The sequence below is a fragment of the Phoenix dactylifera genome, chromosome 16 (genome assembly GCF_051530095.1).
Source record: "Phoenix dactylifera cultivar Ajwa chromosome 16, Ajwa_hap1_PhDact_Kaust_v1.1, whole genome shotgun sequence".
Taxonomy (NCBI): domain Eukaryota; kingdom Viridiplantae; phylum Streptophyta; class Magnoliopsida; order Arecales; family Arecaceae; genus Phoenix; species Phoenix dactylifera.
The window spans coordinates 20732861-20755516 of NC_143205.1; the positions used below are offsets into that span (position 1 = coordinate 20732861).

The 22656-nt window shown below is 38.2% G+C and overlaps 2 protein-coding genes across 5 annotated transcripts; one reads left to right on the forward strand and one right to left on the reverse strand.

Moving 5' to 3' along the window:
• Positions 1-6118: 6118 nt before the first annotated feature.
• Positions 6119-11452, reverse strand: LOC103708651 (NAD(P)-binding Rossmann-fold superfamily protein). 3 transcript variants are annotated; one of them, XM_017843210.5, is made up of 6 exons: positions 10998-11452; positions 10725-10884; positions 9792-9979; positions 9117-9240; positions 8142-8272; positions 6119-6757 (listed from the first exon to the last, which is right to left on the reverse strand). In XM_017843210.5, exons 1-6 carry the CDS (start codon positions 11229-11231, stop codon positions 6683-6685), a joined length of 912 nt encoding a protein of 303 aa, XP_017698699.2. In that variant the 5' UTR covers positions 11232-11452; the 3' UTR covers positions 6119-6682. The 3 variants fall into 3 exon arrangements, with proteins under 3 accessions (XP_017698699.2, XP_038971104.2, XP_008791907.2); XM_039115176.3 differs by having other exon boundaries at positions 6119-7878; XM_008793685.6 differs by having other exon boundaries at positions 6119-7899.
• Positions 11453-13946: 2494 nt separating this feature from the next.
• On the forward strand, positions 13947-22641 carry LOC103708652 (DEAD-box ATP-dependent RNA helicase 48-like). Of its 2 annotated transcripts, none has more exons than XM_008793687.6 (11): positions 13947-15079; positions 16141-16247; positions 18210-18265; positions 18352-18576; positions 18830-19036; positions 19171-19257; positions 19912-20007; positions 20079-20294; positions 20581-20763; positions 21572-21921; positions 22402-22641. In XM_008793687.6, the coding sequence occupies exons 1-10, from the start codon at positions 14115-14117 to the stop codon at positions 21800-21802; spliced, it is 2373 nt and encodes a 790-aa protein (XP_008791909.3). In that variant the 5' UTR covers positions 13947-14114; the 3' UTR covers positions 21803-21921; positions 22402-22641. The 2 variants fall into 2 exon arrangements, with proteins under 2 accessions (XP_008791909.3, XP_008791908.3); XM_008793686.6 differs by having other exon boundaries at positions 22405-22641.
• Positions 22642-22656: the final 15 nt, after the last annotated feature.

Consider the following 22656-nt stretch of genomic DNA (forward strand, 5'->3'; position numbering starts at 1 on the left):
TTGACTTTCTTGCCTAGTTGGCAACACGCAAGTTACTGGTTATTATAAATTATAATTTTTACGAGTATGGATAATTAGGCAGCTCTTGGAAAATGATCTCAACATGGAAGATTGATCGTCCATGCCCTTTTTTGTCGCTGAGAGGGATGCTTCATATACATCTAGTACGTATGCATCCAAAAAAGTTAAAATACAGCGTATCTTAGAGCACACTAGGCAGCTCACTCTTTCCAACCCAAAAAGTATTTTCGGAGTGGTTAGCCACATACAAAGCTACCTAGTCCGCAATCTTGTTGGCCTCTTTATAGACATACATAGTCCAAAAGGCCACCTCGCCATATACCATAGCTTGGATGCTCTTTATCAAGTTCTTCTTTTTTTTTTTTTTTGCTAAAATGAAAATATCATACAAAATGTGTACGGATACAACTAAGAAAGTTAAAAAGCAGTACATCCTGGAGCGCACGAAAAAGCTCCCCCTCACCCACCAAAAAATGATCCCCTGAATGGTTAGCGACAAACGACGCCACCCAATCGGCTGCCTCATTGGCCTTTTGAAATATATGTTGCGTCTGAATACCCATCCCACCACAAATTATAGCCCGAATATCTCTCAGTAACAGATGGTAGTCGCCAACCCCCCGGCGGCCTGCTGGATCCAATCGATGATCGTATGATGTCTCTAATGATTTGTTTTGAACTGCAGGTCAGGTCTTTGGCACCTTTTCAAACTTGGTTCATTGAGCAAATGATCTATCTACCTATGGTGTGCTCATTTACTTTATATCGCTGCATGTATAGTTGGACATGAACGTGGGGTTGATCCACACACCAAGAGTCAGTTTAGGAGGCAAACTGTAAACATTTTCAATAACAAGGCAGTCCAATTAATGTACTGAGCTTCACCAAGAAAAGGTGGTGGTTTGTAGAGAGGTCTTCTTCAAGAATTAGACCACTCGCAAGCTGCCTTGTGTGATTTGAATAGTTGTCATGTTGAAAGGGTAGCATTGAGTTGACCTCACAGATTTGGTTGATTGAGAGGTCATAAGCAATCATGGATGGTGGATGGCTATCACAATCCCAAATCAAGAAATATCTAAGCTTAATTTTTGGTGTTTTGGTTTGGACTGGAAGGGCAATGTGGTTGGCTCAGGAACGTCAGTATAGGGAATCATTAAATTGGTCATCACTTTGTGGGACAAGGCTAATTACGGATTGCTTAATTGCTTGTGTGCTGTCATCCCATAGGCAATGAAAGCAACTATAGTAATAAATACAGGTAGATCGGATGGTAGAAAGCAAAGGTAGCAAATCTGGTATTCAAGTAAAAGCTTCGATCTAGGCTACTAGTATTTCTCTTTTATGGGCTTGGTGTACATATTAATCAATATGATATATATGCTCAGTGATGAACCTCTTCAAGTATTGTTTACATTTTATTTATTTTTTTGATAAAAATGACGAATTATATAGCTCTAAAGTGAGTATATTATGCCAGATCATGAGAAAGTAAAGAGTACAAAGAGAAGGGAATATCTTCTATAAATGTCCAAAAAAACTCTTCAGAGTGCCAGGCGATGAAGGAGGATATTGTTTACATTGTTAGTACCAGGAAATGTACATAGTACCATGTGACTCGTATTCAAGTTTTGCCACATGTGAGACTAGCTAAAAAATAGCTATGGTTCTACATATTTGACATGGGAGAGAGATACATATTTTCATGGAAAAAAGAATGAAGATTTTGTGAGATATGTGAGTAAGAGAGACATATGAAATAATTTTTTTTTTTGGAAAAAAATGAATGAGAAATAATCCAAAAGGATCTCCAGGCAAATGTGTACCAATTTGGCCATTACGAGTAGGACTAGATAAAGTTTGGAAAGAAGATCCACCACATCGAAATACTGGGTCGTAGGCTAAATTTTTGAAGCTCATAACTTGGCCACACAATGTCTGATTGGAATTAAAAAAAATTTAAATCGGACAATTTTTTGAGATTTTTAGAGGTGGTGCTTCTAGCGATCGAGCCCAAATTCCATCGAAGCCCAAAACAGACCGGTCAAACCGAAAATTTTTCCGAAAATTTTCTTTTCGAATAAGAATTTGATTGAGCATAACTCTCTATTCAAAAAGAATCGGGTGGAGCAACAATAGAAAAAGTTGATATAAAAGTAAATATCTAGCTTTTCAAAATTTTTAGCCTTTTTTAGAAAATTTATAATAGTAATATCTATTTTAGGAAAGAGAGTCATACTAAATTTAGGAAGAAGAATCCGATCCAAATTATGTCAGGTCAAACCTCACATTATAAATAGAGGCTATGTATCTCGATTTTTTAATCATTAATGAAAGAAAATGGAGACTTAAAGCCCTACTTTCGAAATTTTTCTTTCTTTTAGTTATCTTTCGAGAAATTCGAGTTGAGATGGTTGAAGAAAATCTTCCTTCTCGCCGATCAGATTTAGAAATCATTATTTGAAATCTTCGATTCAAAGTTAGACTCTTCCAATTCTCTACGCCTAAATTCATGCTCCCCATGCACTCCTAAATCATGTCAAAAGAGAGATTATGTGATATATTTTTGTGCATGAGAATTTTTTAAATATTTATAAGAATCTCTCTTTCATGATTTCTCCTCGCATGATTTCACTCGACATCATGGAATATCCGACACTCGAGAGTCCCCTAAATATATAATACACAGAAAGTAACCTACATTTGTCTCCAAAACCATTGCCTTAAACCAACTTTGAATGGTGAAGGTAACAACAATGCACGCTGAAACTTGCATTCAAAAACTAATGCATGTATTAAAGGCCACCAAATCAATTAATGGAGGCTGCAAGATATCTTAGGTTGGCCATCAGGCTAGGAAGCAAGCAGTAGATCAGAAACTATGAACTGCCGGCAGTGAAATTTGGGTATAGGAGCTAGCCAAACGTAAGCATTACGAAACAATAGCTTTGATAGGTTAATTGGAACCCATCATAAGAAGGTAATTTTTATAAGATTAAAGAAACAAAAAAAGAGCTATCAAAGTGACTTCAAGCCCTCTCGACCTATCAAGTCAAGGGTGTGGAAGGTAACTCCTTGACTTACGAATCCTTGGCGTGCAAAGCCATTACATCTAACCTCAGCTTGTAAAACAATGACTATTAATTAAATGGTATTAGGTGAACACCGTTCACTTTGTCATACGCTATAAGCTATCCTATCGCTCATTTAATAGATGCATGCACCACGTACGCAATATTCTATTGAAGCAATTACAAATTGCAATTAAGGCATCCACTGTACTGCAAAGTGTGAGTTGATTATTGAGTAGGTTTCATGTTATGTCCGCTATAGCCTTTAACATTTTTTCATGGAAGTCGGGACCTAATCGATGTGCACTTTTCAACGGAAAAATCTGCATCACATTCAATAATGTCACACTCGTTTACCAGTTCTCGTACGCACAACCTAGAGAGCTAGAAGGCGCGGTAACTTGTAATCATCAGTGGCTAAGCTACCTGATCTTAGATGGAATACAACATTTTAGATTGATATGTTAACTATGAACATAAATTATATATCAAATTAGATGAGGAAATATACTTCCAGCCAATGTCTAAGCTCGTACAAACATGGCTTCAAGAACCCATGCAGTGGATTAGTTAAAAAATAAATAAATAAACCGATATTTTAATTTTTGAGAGAGATAATAGGACTCCTATCATCAAGCTTCAAATTCTAGATACTTTTCTCCTAGGGGAAGGAGTGTCAGTCAACTACCTAAGGCCTTTTAGCGAAAAATAAACAAATTTCTATACAACTGATATGAAGCATGGTTAGCATGTTATCATGCAATGCTTAAGGGGTCCATGGCTTGAGTTCGATCTCGGCACAGTGATGTAGGCGAACAGTTGTTACTCTACAATACTTAGAGACTAGCAAGAGGATGTGGCTTTTTTCAAACTGGGTAGCTTTCTTTATGGCTCATCATTCTGGAGTTTTTTTTTAAAAGAACCAAGTGTCCATCTATTCTTTTCTCCGTTAGTTTTTCTTTTCTAATTTTGTTGGCTGCTGCTCGTTTTATATGAGACGCTATTGTTAAATAATAATAATAATAATAATAATAATAATAATAATAAGCTATGGCTTGGTTAATGGGTCTCCTATTGGCTAAAATTTTGAGCTAGCTAAATCCTATTTTATAAGAATTTCTGTGGGGATTGTTTACTAGTTTAGCATTGCTAGCTCCAAGAAGAAGTTGACGGATCATCTTTAATGTCGTCCATTTTCAGACATGGCATGGTTGAAATGCAATCAAGAAGGATACAATGAAATTATTGACAACGTTACCTGTTGAGCAATGTTCATGAGTCACATTTTTCTGAGCTACTTACCAAAGAATAAAATAACATAAAATAAAACAAACAAAAATTAGGCTGAGCAAATAAAATGACACCGTTTCGACACATCTCTCTCGTGATGAAGATGAAGGTTGATTTAAATGCCCAAACCAGGAAAGGCCCAAAAGTTTGTGCGGTCCCCCGGAAAGCTACCAAATGTCATGTACCGAGCCATTAATTAATGAAACATTCTTCAAGCTGAGACCCATCGGTGCCATTGGATCTCAATTGTTCCATAATAGGTCTTCTACCAAAGAAATATTTGACCTAATGCTTTATTTCTACCCTGGTTGATCCTAATTGGGCATTAGAAGTATATTGAATACTCTCTAATAACCGAATACTTTTTTCTGTAAATACTACATATTTGATTTCATCAATACATCTATTTTCTTCTCTATGAGTTCCAGTATCGATACTCCATGCTTAAGATCGTGTTGGCCATTCATCAAAGCTTTGAGATTTGTATGATTAAAAAAGATGTATTAAGAAAAGAATGATATCTGACCCGTGGACGGAATGCTTTTCGCCGAGGGCTTTAGGATTCCGGCACAGAAGATGTAGCGACTTCCAAGCGTGGACGGATCCCCCCCTGAGCAGAATACCGATGAGGAGGATTTTGTTGAGAATAATGATGCACCAAGAGAAAGGAGAACAATATGTAAAAGAGAGCTACTATCTTTGATCTTCCCTTAGGATCTCCTTCCAAATCCTAGACATCAAGCACCATTCCAAAGGCATTTCATTTGCCCATAAATGGCGACATATACAAGGGCATTGTTTTTCCTTGGATGCAGCATCATGTAGGAATGGATAAGATGGCTGAGCAAGGACAATGTTGATGCCAGATTAAAGTGACACTGTAGAAATTTGGATCTGAAAATTTGATAGGCTCTACAAGAATCTAACGTAAAAATGGGCTATATTAAAATAGTCATATTGTTTGCTAAGTAAAAAAGGCCAACAAAATAATTAAAAAAAAATACAGATAATAATAACTTTAGCATGTCAAATTCTAAACAAGAAATGGCTGTTAGATAGTATTTATATGGATAAGGTACCACCTCCCCCCTTTCTGTTGGTGTGAAGGTTGTTGGCAATGGAGAAAGACGACTCAAGGTCTGCAAATTGTGCTGATGGTGTGGAACAGTGGAAGGCAATCAAGTTCATGGAATGCACGGACTTTCGACCAAAAATTGGATCCGTTTATCAAATTAAATTGTGTTATTATGCTACTATAATGTTCAATTCTGTGTTTCGTCAGAAGTTTAATTCCTAATGTCCGAATCCATGATCAAGTTCTTTGTCACTCAAGTGTCAGTCTCATATAGAAAACTGATTGCTATTATGAACTGTGAGCTGGTGGCGAGATAGAAGACAATTTCCAGGCAAAGGAACAGTAATATTTACACACAACTTGCTACACCACGTAATGTCATTGCATGGTTTATTCATCGAAAACCTCCTATTAATGAAGGGATGTCTTTGGTTTTTATTACCAGCCTTCTCAAGAAGGAACACCTTATTCATATAATAACCTTCTGCTGGAGAAGGAAGTCAGGCCTAACTACATGAAAATTATACTTGAAATCTTTTGCTGGCGCAATGTCCATCAAACAAGTTTCCATAATACACCAAATCACAAACACTCACCTCATCTTGCCTCCAGAACCAATCATCGCACCGTTATCTCATGATGCCAACATGATCGATCATCCGTGTGTGATTCTAGTGTGGATGGCAGACATATATTTCTTGATTTTAATAGGACTCCTTACAAGAGTTGTTTCTATCTACTATAGTTTAAAAATAATCAAGTTATTAATGACCGGACGAAAACAAGAAATGACCCCTTACGTGCGAAATTATAAAAGATCTCCTCTCATGCAGTGCATGTATCCTAGTCCGGGCAGTGAAAGAAAGCTTGCAACCGTGAAACCTTCTCAAGGATCGTCGGGTCTAGCTTTCTGATAATCTGTGCCAGTAGACATGCTGAAACTTGAGGTTCGGGTCCGTCCATGATTAGGCAGTGCGCTATGTTCAGCGCCTCAAGATGTGCCATGTCATCTAAGATTAACAGCAGAGCTTCCTTTGTCACCATACAGCACTGCAGACTTAAAAACTTCTTGAGTTTGGGCACACCTGCAATCTTTGAGGCAAATCTTATATCAATGGAACCCATGACTTTTAGTTGAGAGAAGTTATTGCACTTATTACTTATTTCCTCCAAGATATCAGGATCTTCAATGCTAGGCATAGTTAAGGATTCCTGCTTGCTCCATCTTTCAATAGCCTGGCACAGTGCATCTTTCGTAAGGCAGTTCCAAGCAGGCAGCACTAGTCATTTGAGGTTTGGACACCTGCTCCGGAGCAAAAGAGTGAAGCAAATGCAACTACAGTGCAATTAGTAGCAAAACAAAAACATGAGCATATGAACTAGCATCAGAAATTGGATATCAAGATACAGTTAATAAGTATTGCACAATCAGATGCCACTTTCAAGTATATAAAATGAATACTTTACATGCTTCTGTTACCATCAGCTTAGGCTGTTTGCTAACAAAATCACACCCCGTTTTCTTAGAAGCAATAAGCAGGGTACGGAATTCCATAAAGCAGAATAATTGGAATGAAAAGGCATTATTATTTTCTCAAAAATGATGTATACGTTCTCCCTGGAATTCGGATTATATGATTCTTTGAATTTAATATAAAGATGCAAATAGTTCATATAATGTATGGAGGCATTAAAAATGTTGGCTCATCTTATTGAATCAAAAAAAGAAAAAAGAAAAATGAGGGCTTTCTGTTACCACAAGTGGGCAGCATTTAGTAGAAACAATTCCACATATGCAGTCTAACTCCACTAAAAAATTTAGATAACTTCTAATTCTTTGATGAATTTTCTGATGACTCTGGTCTGTCGATCAAATAGAAGACAGCATATTAGCATCTTCCAGGAATAATTTGTCAGACTACCATCATTAATAAAAAACTTCACATTTGACCAACTAGTGTGTTTACTTTTCTGCTCTAAGAAGAAGGAAGTTAAAAAATAACCGTTGATGCAATATGTCATCCACTGTATTCTGATATTCATTAGATAACTCATCAGCTCCAAACAAAGATCCAAGAAATAAACAATTGATGCTCATTTTCAGTTCTGTTCATAATAAATGTACAGTTCGAAATACTCCATCAATCTGTTCTGAATTCCATATTATTTTCTCTAAATCTTGCTTCCAAGTTCCAAAAAAAAAAGAACGTCAATGAAGAGGAGAAAAAGGAATAAGCATACATGGCATCTAGTACAACATACAAAAATAAGAGAAAAGGAAACCATGTTAATTTATCAAAATTGTCAAGAACCAAGTGTTAATCTGACTCCATCATGGAATGAAATAGGTGTAATGCCAAGCACTTGAATCAATTTGCTGATGTCCATGGATATGTCTGCTGGGGAGACAACTCCGCGGTTTGCCTACAGAGACAAAGATGCTGTCTGTAAAAGAAGAACATAATACATAAACACAAACATGGTACATATTGAATGATATAAAAGAACATTGATAAGCATTGGTGCAAAGAGAAAATATAAGATCAAAGAAACTCCTAATTGTCATCTGTACATTTATCTAGACAAGAACTTATAACTCCAAGAGAGAAAACTTTGCAATATCATGGTAGCCGTAATTGCCTGATAACCAAAACTTATCTAGCGCTTCAAGAGTTGAAAAGACATACCAATGATGCAGATACTGATTTGATAAGCAAGTGATCATATCCTCTGATGGTTGCAACTGTCTCAGCCATTTGAACCCTTGAAACCCTATCCCGCCCACCAACATTTAGAAGTAACTGCATTTGCTTACCCTCTGACATGAGGTATGTACAGACGCAATTATCAGTATTCACTCAGATGTTAAATTAACCTTTTGGAAAAGGTTTTTTTATTATCAAGAAACAACTAATTATTAGAATAAAACAATTGCACAGGAAAAACACAAAAAGAAAGAAAAGAAAAACTTAGATAAAATATAATGGTATTCTGAGACAGGACAAAGAAGCTTGATCAAAGATGTGGCAAGCAAGCAGGTCAGAGAGATTTGCAGACTCAGGAGATACAGTATGAAGTATAAGTGTGGTTTGATCTAGGCTGTGTTTTCTAAGCTTTAAAGGCTGGGTTATTATTTATTTGTTTCTTCTTTGGTTGTATTTTTTTCCTCTTATAAGTCAATTCTTTCTGTTGGGCATCATTTGTCCGGCCCTTATCTTGGTCACTGGCTTTTGGAGCAGCACGTCAGCTGAGGTTGGGAACAAAATGGTGGATGCCCACCCATGTCCATGCAATGAAGAACTTGGATTTTTGTAGAACAACAAAAAACATGCCATATTGTCCAAAAAAAAGATTATAGGCAATATTAATGTTTTAAGTGGAAAATCAATTGCCATATGTAATAACTATCACATCTATGATTATATATATTACATTATTCAGCTTGTTACATACATTTCTCAAAGAGCATGCTTGAAACTACTGCATTAATAGATTTGGCATCTGGAGATAACAAGGAGGTTTTCTTTTCTCAATTAATCCCTTGAGAGATCATTTCTCTAATTAGTAGAGAAAAGGAAAATTTAAGATAGGTGCAGAAGTAAACTATACAATAGTATAGATATACACATAGATGGATAAGATTTCTAGATCAAGGCATGTACCTGATATCCACTTTTTAATCAGAGTTAATATAACATTCACCATATCTTTAACATATACAGGGCAACGAAACTCATCGTGAAAAAATTCAACTTCCTGCCCAGGTGAAAGAACGCTATCAATCCACTGCATCCAAAGTCAGAGATGATTGCTTAGAAAATAACCATAGAGCAATTTAATATCATTTATTATTACATAACATTTCCAATGAACTTTGAAGATGTACAGGAATAACTGTCAAAAGGTTTCAAAAATAAATGATTGCATAAGTAATTCACCAGCAGGCAAGCTTAAGCTAGTAAATAGTAAAAGAGTGTGTTAAACAAATAAATTAATTAAATCCCATATAAGTGCTTGAAAGTATCAAGAAGATCGGAAGACAGATACAAGCTTAGATTTGAGAGATCAAACAGTAAGCCCACAATATGTCAACATTCCAAAGATGTTGGTCAAGTCAACTGCTTGTGCTCATGTTCAAACATTGTACTAGAATGATAATTTTGAATCTTATCCAGTTATCATTACACGAAAGTTGGAATTACAAATCGAAGAGTAGAATATGATTATTGAATCTCTAACAAGTAGACAGCAACGACCTTAATAAACAAGTTAATTTGACCATGTATAGGAGAAAGTTAACGGGTCACAAGGAAATTTGGGGCTCATCTCTGGCTTACCTGGATTGGAAGAGACTTTGCAACAGGTGAAATTGTCTGCGGCCCATAGATTATACTACTTCGCAGGATCGTATAGTTTGGATACTTTGCCATGATAAACTGCTCTGCAGCTACTTTGGATGACCCATACATATTTACAGGATTTGTTGCATCTTCTTCTTTGTAAAATGATTTCGTCCCATCATAAACTGTTAGTTTAGTAAAGTCATGTTAGATTCAAGTATGGTGACCCTTCATGACATAAAGAAAGACATCAAAAGGAACAGTGGAAAAGGAATAAAACAGAATAAAGAGAGAAAGGCAAGGTTTCATCTTCAAATTCTATTGTGAATTTTAAATGAAATAACAACCATACCAGAGATTCAGAGAACAGTGAGCCAATGATTAATGAATAATAGCAATCAAATGTGACCAAAGAGTTTCCCTTTAGCATGGAATTTCATGTCATTCTCAATTCGATCCATGCTAGTCACAAGTCCGCAATATATTTAACTAAAGAAAAAGGTGATACATTAAAAGTTCATAGGTAACCTGCAAAAGAAGCAAGCCTTGTAGATGAACTTATTCCATCGATGAAATTAAAAAAAAATGTAAAACATGTCAAAAATCATCTGTCTCCAACTATGTTGTTCGGTTGCTAATGTACCTTTACAGTTTTCATTTTATCGGCATATGAAAAAGTAACAAGAGAATAAACGATGATCGCAGATTCTCTGAAATTTGATCTATAGAATTGTAAAATTCATCCTTATAAATTGATATCCCTACTCGTTTAAGAGAATTCATAAAATTAGGACAAGGATGGGCGTCAACATGTCTTGAAGACCCATTCCTTAACCAAAAAGAAGAATCCACGCACGCAGTAGTATTTATAATACCAGTAAACGAGAATCTAGTGGATCTTCCATAAAAGTTGGCAGAGAATAGGCTTACCTTGATCAGTTGAAAGATGAATCAAAAGAGTTTTCTGGTTACTGAAGCTTGATAACCAGTTTACAAGGGAAGAAGGCAGGTTAGTAGCCATAGCAGCTACAGGATCCGTCTCACAAACACGGGGAACAGAGAGTGCAGCACAGTTAACAACAGTATGTGGCTGAAAACAAAATCGCTATCACTGTCCACTGGTTTCTATGAATGTAATCGTGGGGAAAAATATAAATAGAAGAAGAAGATCCCAAACATAAAGGATCTGAATGGTATTCGGACCTGGCCAAATTTGGCGGTGATGGCGTCGAAGCCGTCGCCGGTGATGAGATCGACGCGGAAGGGAAGCACCGGGGAGACGGCATCGATGAGCTCCTGGGGTGGGATCGGACGGTGGTGGGTGAAGGCCAGGTCGCAGCGGGATTCTCCGTTTGCCCTGGCGAGCCCTTCTAGGAGGTGCTGCCCTAGATAGCCTGTTCCTCCCACCACCAGCACTCGCTTCCTCTCCTCCCCCATTTCCCTCCTCCTCCTCCTCCTCCTCCTCCTCTCCTCTCTCCAGGACAAGAAGAAGATGAGATCCACTTCACAGAACTGAATCGGGATTTCCCCTCACGAGTTTCCGGCCCGAAGGGGTGGCTCGACCCTTGCCCGACCCGTCCGGTCCGACTATTGGATCGTGGTAATTTTGATCACTGTTTTGAGGTTCTGCGTACTCTTCTTCTCCTTCTTCCTCTGCTGAAAATAAAAGTATCATACATAATATGTATAAATATAATTTAAAAAATCAAAAAATAGTACATCACGAATACTGGATAACTCCGCCTCTCCTACTCAGAGATGGTCCTTCGAGTGGTCGGCAACAAAAAAGGCCACCCAATCTGCAGCACCATTGGTCTCTCTAAACACGTGCTTCGTATGGAGCACCATCCCACCATAGACCATAGCCCAGATATCTCGCAGCAACGGATGGTAATCACTGACCCCCCCCAGACTCCTACAGGATCCATCCAATGACCATCGCAGAGTCACCCTCCAGAAAAACCTCTCTTTCCTGCAGAGCATGCTGAACATAGCAGAATCCCGCTCAGACCGCTCTCAGCTCCGTCCCTGGCACCGAGGTGTCAAACAAGTGGTAATCCCCAACAACAATCATCCTGGAGTCTGAGCTCCTGATAATAAAGCCTGCCCCACTCGCCCTACCTCCCACTAGGATTTGTGTACTTGAATTGGATTTGGCTTCCGGTGTTTGTTGGATACAATGAGGACTGAACCTGAATCGAAGCAAATATGTCTGTCACGATTCAAATATTTTATATATTCTGTAATATAATTTTAATCCTGCCAGATAAAAGATTGTGCACAGGTATCGTATATTGATGAGGCCTTGTCCAACAAAGATTCGTTCAATGAAAATATTACAAACCTTCCACCTGCGTGAGAATTTTGTGTTCAACCTAATCAAATTCCGCTATATGGTCCAATCCAGTTGAGGACATGGCCCAAATTTAATTTGAGATGATATTGGCTTGGTTGGATTGGGTTTATGTTGGAAAAACTTCTACTATACGTTGGGTTAGGTTGGAATGGTTAGGAGATATGAAGATTGTGCTAGATTAGAAATAGCTCTCGGCATGCTTCAATCACCTGAAGTTGCAACTCTTCCTGTACCAATTGCTAGGCTGATGAAGTTGAGTGGAATCAAGGGTGTTAGGACCAATCACTAGGCTAATGAAATTGTGTGAAATTAAAGGTATGACAACAAGTTTGATCTAGGTATTTCTTAGCTAAGATACAAACTCACCGATGTAAAATACATTTGATTTAGTCTAAAATCGAAAAGTAAAAGTCGGACACTCAATTATTATATTTTAGTTTATAAAATTTTATGTTTATTATCAAATATTATGTTTGAGTTATAAAAAAATTGTTAGAGAGGAACTGCAAATTCGAATTTATCCGACCTCGATCTAAACCTGAATATTTCAGGTTTAGCCAGGTCATACTTCACTCTGATGCAACCTAAATGATCCTCTGGATCTAAATTTTTTTTTGCTAACCCAATCTGATCAACTAATGGATAGAATCTGGATCCAAAATTATGATCTAAATATAAAATCTGATTGGATTAAAATTAAGTATGCTCCGATTCGACTCAACCTGTTGGCAGCTCTTCATCCAGGAACCGGCAGCAATATTATGCGATTTTATAATTGCGAGCTGGGGAATTTTATGCTAGCTCGGGAAATCACATGGGGCTCGTTTGGTTCGCAGGAAAAGGAGGGGGGAAAGTGTGGTCAACGGGAAAGTAATGAAATGCCTCTTGTTTGGTTGGAGTTTTCAAAGAAGAGAGATGGGAAAGTTGTATTCCCATGGGAATATGATTCCCACATTTTAGGGCTCGTTTGGTTCGCGGGAAGTATTTTCCCTCCTAGGAATATGATTCCTGGGAATCAGATTCCTAGGAAGAGGATACCTAGGAAAGTACTTTTGGCATGTTTGGTTAACCATGGGAAAGTGACAAATTTCCAAAGTGCTTATGTTTGGTTAACCATCCATTTTCCTAGGAAAGTTGTGTATAATTCCTATTATGCCCTTAATAAAAATTAGGTCTTTAATGCCTCTTTAATGCTTCTTTAATGCTGAAGGGTCTTTTTGGGAAAAAATAAAAAAGAAGTGATTCCCACCTCAATGTTTCTCATGGGAAAGACTTTCCCATGAAATGTGGGAATCATATTTCCATGGGAATACAACTTTCCCATCTCTCTTCTTTGAAAACTCCAACCAAACAAGAGGCATTTCATTACTTTCCCGTTGACCATACTTTCCCCCCTCCTTTTCCTGCGAACCAAACGAGCCCTTATGGGAAAGTCTTTCCCATGAGAAACATGGGAAAGTTACTTTCCCATGAGGTGGGAATTACTCCTTTTTTATTTTTTTCCCAAAAAGACCCTTCAGCATTAAAGAAACATTAAAGAGGCATTAAAGACCTAATTTTTATTAAGGGCATAATAGGAATTATACATAACTTTCCTAGTAAAGTGGATGGTCAACCAAACATAAGCACTTTGGAAATTTGTCACTTTCCCATGGTTAACCAAACATGCCAAAAGTACTTTCCTAGGTATCCTTTTCCTAGGAATTTGATTCCCAGGAACCATATTCCTAGGAGGGAAAATACTTCCCGCGAACCAAACGAGCCCATGAAGTTTTCCGAATCGCGTCATTCATTTTGGCGGACGCTTGCACCATGCCAAGTTGGGAGCAATTCAGTTCCTGCGTTCCCCACGGCCCGACTTGATGACCCAGCGTCGCTGAGGGATCCCGCGCTCTCACCTTTCCAAAACCCAAAACCCTAGACTCTAAACCCCCTCGTTTCCGCCCGCATCCACCGACGCGGTCATGGCGTCCTCCTCCCTGCTTCGAGAGCGCTCCAGAGCCCTCCCGAAGCTCCTCTCCCGCCTCTCCCTCCTCCGACCGATGGGCGGCGGCCCCCGGACATTCCCCGGGGGCCTCAACAAGTGGCAGTACAAGCGGATGCACGAGAAGATGGCGCGTCAGAAGGAGCGCCGCCTCCTCCAGCAGGAGAAGCAGCTTTACCAGGCTCGCCTCCGCTCCGAGATCCGCGCCAAGCTCGCCGGAAAAGCATCCAACGAGGCCGCCGACGATTCCTCCTCCTCCATTGGTGGCTACGGTCCCATGTCCTCCAAGGACCACATCAAGGCCCTCGCCGACCGGTTCATGAAAGAAGGGGCCGAGGACCTCTGGAACGAGGACGACGGACCCATCCGATCTGCCCCCCGGAAACGTCCCACCGATCCGGCACCACCCCTCGATCTGAGGAAGCTTGTGACAGACCGCCGTAATCTGATGGAAGACCATGTCGGCGAGTCGAGATCGTCTCTGGCTTCCTTTGATCAGAGGAGGCGGTACTCCATTGCCGCTGGGAGGGGATTGAGGCCTGGATCGAAGCCCAGGTGGAGGCGGAATTCGTCGAGCGAAGAGGATTCTGACTCAGAATCAGGTTTTAATTTGGAAGGGGACACGACCAAGATGTATCGAGAAACCAAATTGGGGGTGAAAAAGGACTCAAGATTTCCAAGGTTTAGCATCGGAAGCGAGGAGAAATTGGAGGAAGAATTGGACGAGGGTGGTGGAAGGATTGCGAGGAAGAAGATGATGAGTGGGGCTGCCTTGGGGAATTATGATGTGAAGACAGAGAGGAGGGTGCCTAGGCCTGTTGAAGAAAGGAGTAATTTTGCCAATGAAATCAAAGAAATTCGCCGCGAGCTGAGGAAGAGGGATCTGGTTAGGAATGATGCGAGACAGCACAGGGCACAGGAAGAAACACTTCTCACTAATAGGAGGTAATTTGATGAAGCGATTTGTTGAATGTATGGAAATGATTTTGGTTCTATAACGTCCCTTTCTTTTTTTTAGAAAAATAATTTTAAAGCTATGATTTGTACGACAATCATTTAAGCTTCATCTAGAACAGAACACCAAGGTAATGATTATACATTACTAAAACATCATAGTGGGGTTTCGTGGAGATATACCTATTTTGAGGTGGATCTTGCAAACAAAGTAGGCAGTTTAACAATAACCCACAGCTTGGGTCGATAAGCATGATCAACAGGCATTATCTCAACCAATTTTGATATGTTTTAGTATTTCTTTCTTTAAAATTCATTTCTTATGACAGCCGTGTCTATTGCTGACATAGGCTTCTTCAATCCTTAATCACAACTCTCATAAAGGCTGGCGTTCCTTGCTTTGCATCTCCCTCAAGATTTTCTTATTTTTGCACAAGCCATCTTGTCATCTTGTAAACATTCATCATGTTGACATCTTAGTATCTTACTTGATAGAGTTATCATGATATCTTGCTGCGGACAGGGTGAGGCATCATTGTTTTTACCTGCATTGATCTTAATTCTTTGAAGAAGCGAATCTGAGGATCACCAATTTATCACCATGCCTTGTGGACAATAGTCCGGGATCTGTTGTCCTTGTTATGCTTCTCGCTGTAGGACTCCCTAATTACTGGACATTGTTCATTGCCACCAATATGCTTACCTTAACTGTTCATGTGAATCATTAAAAATTATTTTGGTAACATCGGAATTAAGCACTTCTCCCTGGTGCAGTTGATTTATTTTCTCAGCTTCCTTGAAAAAAAAATGAAAATGTCATCAATCATATTTATCTTTGGTGTGACAAAATATTCTGGAACTAATATCCTCTGTCTCCAACAGTATTTGACTAACGTCAGCTCCCTTTTTTTTCCCGATTCATTGTCTCTGTTCCTTGGAACAAATTTCAAAATATTGTAATCATATTATTATTAGCTTAACAAAATATTCTGGAACTTGTAAACTCTATCTCTAACAGCATTTGTCTAATGTCCACTCTCTTACTCTTCCAGATTTGATGAGTGCAGCATATCTCCACTGACAATCAAGGCACTTGCAGATGCTAGATACGTACAGATGACTGTTGTACAAGAGGCTGCACTTCCAGTCTGCCTTGAGGGTGCGTGTTTCCTAAATTCTTCAATTATATAAGTTTTCATTCTCTAACCTGAATGAGCTGCTTCCATGTATTTACTGTTGCTTGGTATCTAAAGTTTCTATTTTTTCTGTAAAAAAATATTCCTGTAGGGACGCTTTTCTAGCATTATACTCATATTTTAGTTGTTGGACAATCTTGTTGATTTAATTCTGACATCTCACTTAGATGAACATGGTCTTGCTTGGTAGTAATCTCTAGAAGCTTGCTTTATTTCTCAAATGCGGATAGAAACTAATAATAACTATTTTTTCTTTTAGGAAGGACACAGGTGAGAGTTGATTACATCAACTATGTATGGTGGACCAAATAGTCAACCATGACTTCTCTGTCCTATATATCTTAGTTATCCGTGTATTTCACTAATGGGTCTTCTTTGTTGATCTAGAAAAGCCCATTTTAGGAAATGCCAAATTTAACAAATTGCTCCCAGACTTGTTTTTCAGTAAAAAAGAAAAATCAGGGTTTTCGGGAACATTTCTTGTTCGAGTATGTATAATGTTCGATATAGGCTCTGAGAGCTACCTAAATCATTAGTTTATGGGGCAAACCCAGTGACTTTCTATCTTCATTACCAGCTAGAACTGCAGCTGTGAATGGTACTGCACCTAAGTGAAAACCACCCTGCATTTGAGTCTCACTACCAAGTACCACTCCACCATGATCTTCAAAGGACTATAACATGTAACCATGGTGATCACTGATATCCACAATAACCAATGATGCTATGATCAGCATGAGGTTGCTAATGCTAATATGCGGATGCTGTGCTTTGAAGAACATATGGTGAAGTTCTAAAGCTCTACTTTAAAACTCAGTGAACATATTGTCGCTAGCTGAAAATCAGCCAGTATTGTATGAAAAAGAAGGAAACTGTCAATTGCCAGGCATTCAAGAAGATTGGTTTCAAAGAACCTATGCCTTGTAAACATCTGTGTAGTTAATCTGGCCTATCAAAAGTTCAAAGTATAACTACTTAACACAGAAGAGTATTACGCTCTAGGGTTTACAAATGGATTAAGGAGGCATAAGCAGACAAATTTTGCAGAAAAGGATATGAAAAGATGAATATTGATTAATTATATTAACTTAGTCACCGGTAGGAAAAATAAAGGTACATATACACATATGTTGTGGAGAAAGATTAACATGGAAATAAATAAGGCTATATGGGAGAACTAACAAGACTTATGAGAAGGCGGAGGCTGTCCTTTCCCACTTAGATTCATTGGAATCCAAGGTAGGGTACATAGCCTCGCTATCAAGTTCTTCATTGAATCCTTTGCCATCTTTCTGAATGTATTTTTCTGCTGAAATCAAGAGACAATTACTTTGGTCTTGGAATCTGCATTCCTGAGATTGCATGAAGACATTTATCGCATAAAATATCATCCAACACTTAAGAGTGTATTGTGGGCAGTTTGATACTATAGTCATACTAGTGTTCTTAATGTCTGCTACGAGGAAATAAAGCAAAGAAATTGAAGTTGCACCAGTCTGGAGCCATGGAGTTGCTGGGCGGCTAGAGGTGCCTTTGAGAATGTAGTTCGTGATTTTTTTGGGAAGAATGTGTGGATTTTTTTGGTTTTGTTTTTAAGCGTAATTGCTTGTGTTGGAGTGTAGTACCCCCAGCATTTGCATTATAACTCTTGATGGATATATTAGTACTAAGAACAGCCTATTTGGTTGATGTGCGTTGATTTATCAATGAGTAGCGAGCACAATAAATTGCACATGTACTTGCATAGTTTTCTATTATTATAAACACAATAAATTACACATTGATTCTTATCTTCTTAAAATTATTAGCTGTTTCCTGATTTGCTGTGAAGATTTTTTTTAAAAGTTAACCATCCATTGTTTTGGTAACATTGGTAATATATGGAACTTTTTAATAATGACCACTGCTTGTCATAATTGGAGCAGGCAAGGATGCTCTAGTGAAAGCCAAAACAGGCACCGGCAAGAGTGTAGCTTTTCTGGTACATCAGCTCTAGTTTACTATACAATTTTAATTATTTTTAAAGATCTATTGGCCCCCTTCAAATCCATTATTAAAGATAAACAGCTTCCTGCAATTGAAGCAGTCCTCAAGGCGACAAGTAACAATATGAATCAAAGAGTTCTGCCAATAAATGTTCTTATTCTTTGCCCAACAAGGGAGCTTGCCATTCAAATCGCTGCCGAGACAAATGTTTTATTAAAGTACCATGATGGTAGTGGTGTTCAAACATTAATTGGGGGCACAAGATTCAAGCTTGATCAGAAACGTCTAGATTCTGATCCTTGCCAGGTTTGCTTTTTTACTATCTTCTGGGCTCAGTTCTAGTTCCTTGGTTCTTTTTACCTAAGATGCACTTCGATGTATTTAGAATATTTCGGTGAAGACACATAAAATTTTTCTCTTCACTTAACTACAATAGCTTGACTTCTGTTTGGTGTGGCATTCTCTAACTTCCTAGTGTTTAAATCCCTAGTTGACTACTCTCAAATTGCATGATTCAAAGATATGAATATCCTCGGTTTATGTAATCTAAAATTTGCAGATTATAGTTGCAACCCCTGGTAGGCTATTGGATCACATTGAGAATAAATCTGGATTTTCAGCGAGGCTAATGGGTTTGAAATTGCTTATACTTGATGAAGCTGATCACTTACTGGACTTGGGTTTTCGAAAAGATATAGAGAAGATTGTTGATAGTGTGCCACGACAGAGGCAGTCATTGTTGTTTTCAGCTACAATTCCTAAAGAGGTAATGCTGTTCTTTGTGGCCATGTATATGTACTTAGGTTGCATTCTTCTTCATCCCCCTCCCCCACCCCCCCCTCTCCTGCATTATTTACCAGTGCAATTTAAATATATATGTATAAAAAAATGACTATACAGGTGCGCCGGATTTCACAGCTTGTCTTGAAAAAGGATCATGTTTTTGTTGATACAGTGGGCTTGGCAGGTGTGGACACTCCTATTAAGGTATAAAGTTCTACATAACCCATGATTTCATCATTACAATTCCGGAATATTTTTCTGTGCATGATCTATGCCCATTATAATTCCAGTCAAGGAAAACTGAAAGTTATGCATGTCCAATATAATATCTGGAACTATGGCAAATATAGATGTCTGTGGAGCTTGTGTATTTGAACAGTCTATGATCATTTCTGTGTGGAAGTAGCATGGTTGTGGCTCCTTTTAGTCTTCGTAGGTCAGTGCAATACATGCACCCAAATTTAGGATGAAAGTTACTTCAGCATTTTTATAACACAGAAAGGTTGATTTATACCCGGTCCACTGCATACCATACTTCTAGTAATGCATGTATATAATGTGCAAATACGCATACCTCCACTTGAGTGCATACACACTCACAACCAGGCACACACCCATACATATGTACATATTTATGTTTGGGAGGATTAAACTGTTGCTTTATATCATTGTTCTGATCTGTTACTTGATGTGGTTGCATTAGCTTATATGCTTAAATAGTTAGCTCTTAAATACAAACATCTCTACTTGAAATTGCACAGGGAGGAAAAGCATAATGACTTGCATTATATTGCAATTTGCTTCTCTAGAAAGAATTTGAGCTTTCCACTGCTCTCACTTCTAGTCTATTAAATGCAGGTGCTGCAGTCATGCCTTGTTGCGCCGCATGAACTGCATTTTCATCTGGTTTATCAGCTTCTGAAGGAACACATCATGCATGAACCGGATTATAAGGTGAATTCTGTTTTTTCCCCAAACTTCAAACACTTTGTTGAGTTGCAGTCTCTAATATCTCCTGTCTTCAGGTTATTGTATTCTGCACAACTGCTATGGTAACAGCATTTATGTATGTACTTCTTCGAGACTTGAAGATGAATGTGAGGGAAATGCATTCGAGAAAGCCCCAACTTTATCGAAGTCGTATATCTGAAGAATTTCGGGAATCCAAGAATATAATTCTTGTAACCTCAGATGTTTCAGCTCGTGGAATGAATTATCCTGATGTTACTCTCGTGATTCAGGTAACACAACATTACTTGCTTTACTGCTTGTGTGGTTTAATCTGATCATATCTCATAGGAGTCATTGAAATTTTTATATCTGTTTTGTTTTACGTACTTTACCAACTGGTATCTTTTTGCAATAAAATCAGTAATCCTTCTAGTGGTAATATAGATAAGAGACCTACAGATTATCTGAATATAGATTTGCTTTGAAGATGTGTTTTCGGTGCAGTGTTACTGTTAATGTATTTGCTATTCTATACATATGTTTCATGGGCAATTGTGCATCATCAATGATACTCAGGTTGGCATTCCTTCTGACCGTGAACAATACATACATCGGCTCGGAAGGACAGGACTTGAAGGCAAAGATGGAAAAGGGATTTTGTTGCTTGCACCATGGGAAGAATATTTCATGGATGATGTAAATGATCTACCCATAGAGAAGTCCCAACTACCGGAGCCAGATTCAGATATGAAGCAGAAGGTTAAGATCAGGCTCTTCTTTTATTTGATGCGACACCATTTTGCATGGGAAATCCTTTTCCATTTCTAATTTGGTTAGCTTACATTGATTGATGTCAACATTGGTAATTGATAGCTGTATTAGTAGTTTTAGGTATAATGTGGTGCCAGATTCCTTTGTTGCAATTACCTGAAGAATAAATTCTTTAGATACATGAAACTTGGTAAATTTCTTCTCTTTCTCCTGGTAAGCTGAAACTCCCTATCAAGAACTTTCGGGGAGCTGGAGCCTATATAGCCTAAATCAGTGATCTGTCACTTGTTCCCCATGTCTTTCTTGTTTAATTGGGTTGTACTATAAACAAAAGAAATAATTTATTTTGTTAATCGGCTAAAATACAAAACTAGGGTTGTCTAATATATTTTTAAAGGATGTACTAAGATGTCCTTTGCTCTGCATAAATGCCCAAGTGATTAGGATCTGGCCAATATTTTGAGCATCCAAGATGTGTAAACATTCCTGTCAACAACCTCATGGCATCAGTTTCTTGTACCAAGTCTTGTATGATAACTGATAATCTTGTATAGCATCCAATGATCTCTTTCAGAATATAGATACATGTTTGAAACTCCAACTAAATGCCTACTTAATCAGCCTATTCTGAGTCTGATTGTTGGAACTTATTTAATTAAGCTTAAGTAATGTAGAAGCATGCATTAGTTGTTGCATTCTGAAGTTCCCAGTGCCACTTGTTTGGCACCATTGTCCATGCAATCATTAAATTGGAACTTTTTAATTTTGTTTTCTTTCTTCCTTTTTTTTTAAACAGGTTGAAGATTCCATTGAAAAAATTGACCCGAGCATTAAGGAAGCAGCTTATCATGCTTGGCTTGGTTATTACAATTCAATCCATGAAATAGGAAGAGATAAAACCATGCTCGCTGACCTGGCAAACCGGTTTTGTCATTCAATTGGCATAGACAAGCCCCCAGCACTTTTCAGGAAAACAGCTTTGAAGATGGGACTGAAGGGCATACCTGGCATTAGAATCAGGAAGTGAAACTCATAAACCCTCAGCCTGGCCGATTGCTAATATTTTCTTAAATTAATGCTGCTTCAAACTGGAGAACAAGGATGGCCTTGACAAACGTAGAGGGAATATGTAAATGACATGAACAGGTATTAACGAACACTATCGTGTACATGATGCGTTGTTTACCTGGTTTTCACAGGTCCACTGATGCATGCATGCATGCTCACGCTCCACACATCTGCATGCTCTTCATCTCTCTCTCTCTCTTATTTGAATGGGTCTTTGATATAATTTGAAGTGAATTGAGTCAAAATTTTATCTCTTGGATTTCTTTACCTTTTATGCATCTTTAATTTCTTCAACTTCACAATTGTTATATACTCCATCGTTTTCCTAATGCCTACGCATTTACCCTTGTTATTTTCATTTTTTTAATTCCTTTCCCTTTTTTGGGGGGGTTTCTCTCTGTTTCAATTGAATTATAATCTTGAACTGCCAATTTAGACTCTTTTTCACCCAAAATCTACTCTGCATAGGCATCAGGTTAACATGCGTATATGAGAAGTTGTTCTGTGTTTCCTTATTTGCATTTATGTTTTTTTAATGATTAACATGGTCTCTTTCAGCAGGCATCTGCAGGTGATTTCGTTGTTACCTTCCAAGTTTTGGCGTTCTGAACCAGGTCTCTTTATGTTTTGAGGCCCGCTTGTCCAATCCATTAATTCCGTACAGCTTGTAGATACCAAAACTGCTGGGATTGGGTTGATGTTTTATCTTGTTGAGGAACTGCTATTTATGTTTATTTCGACAATGTATACACATGATTTAGGATATAATTAATGATTCAGAAATCATCTTAAAAGTTATCATGTCGCTCCATG

Coding starts and splice junctions, on each gene's coding strand:
- LOC103708651 (XM_039115176.3), bottom strand. CDS start 11,231: ATGGGGGAGGAGAGGAAGCGAGTGCTGGTGGTGGGAGGAACAGGCTAT. Junction 10,885..10,997: donor TCACCGCCAAATTTGGCCAG/GTCCGAATACCA, acceptor TTTTGTTTTCAG/CCACATACTGTTGTTAACTG. Junction 9,241..9,791: donor CAAAGTCTCTTCCAATCCAG/GTAAGCCAGAGA, acceptor CTTTGGATGCAG/TGGATTGATAGCGTTCTTTC.
- LOC103708652 (XM_008793687.6), top strand. CDS start 14,115: ATGGCGTCCTCCTCCCTGCTTCGAGAGCGCTCCAGAGCCCTCCCGAAG. Junction 19,037..19,170: donor CAGCTACAATTCCTAAAGAG/GTAATGCTGTTC, acceptor ATGACTATACAG/GTGCGCCGGATTTCACAGCT. Junction 20,008..20,078: donor TGCATGAACCGGATTATAAG/GTGAATTCTGTT, acceptor TCCTGTCTTCAG/GTTATTGTATTCTGCACAAC.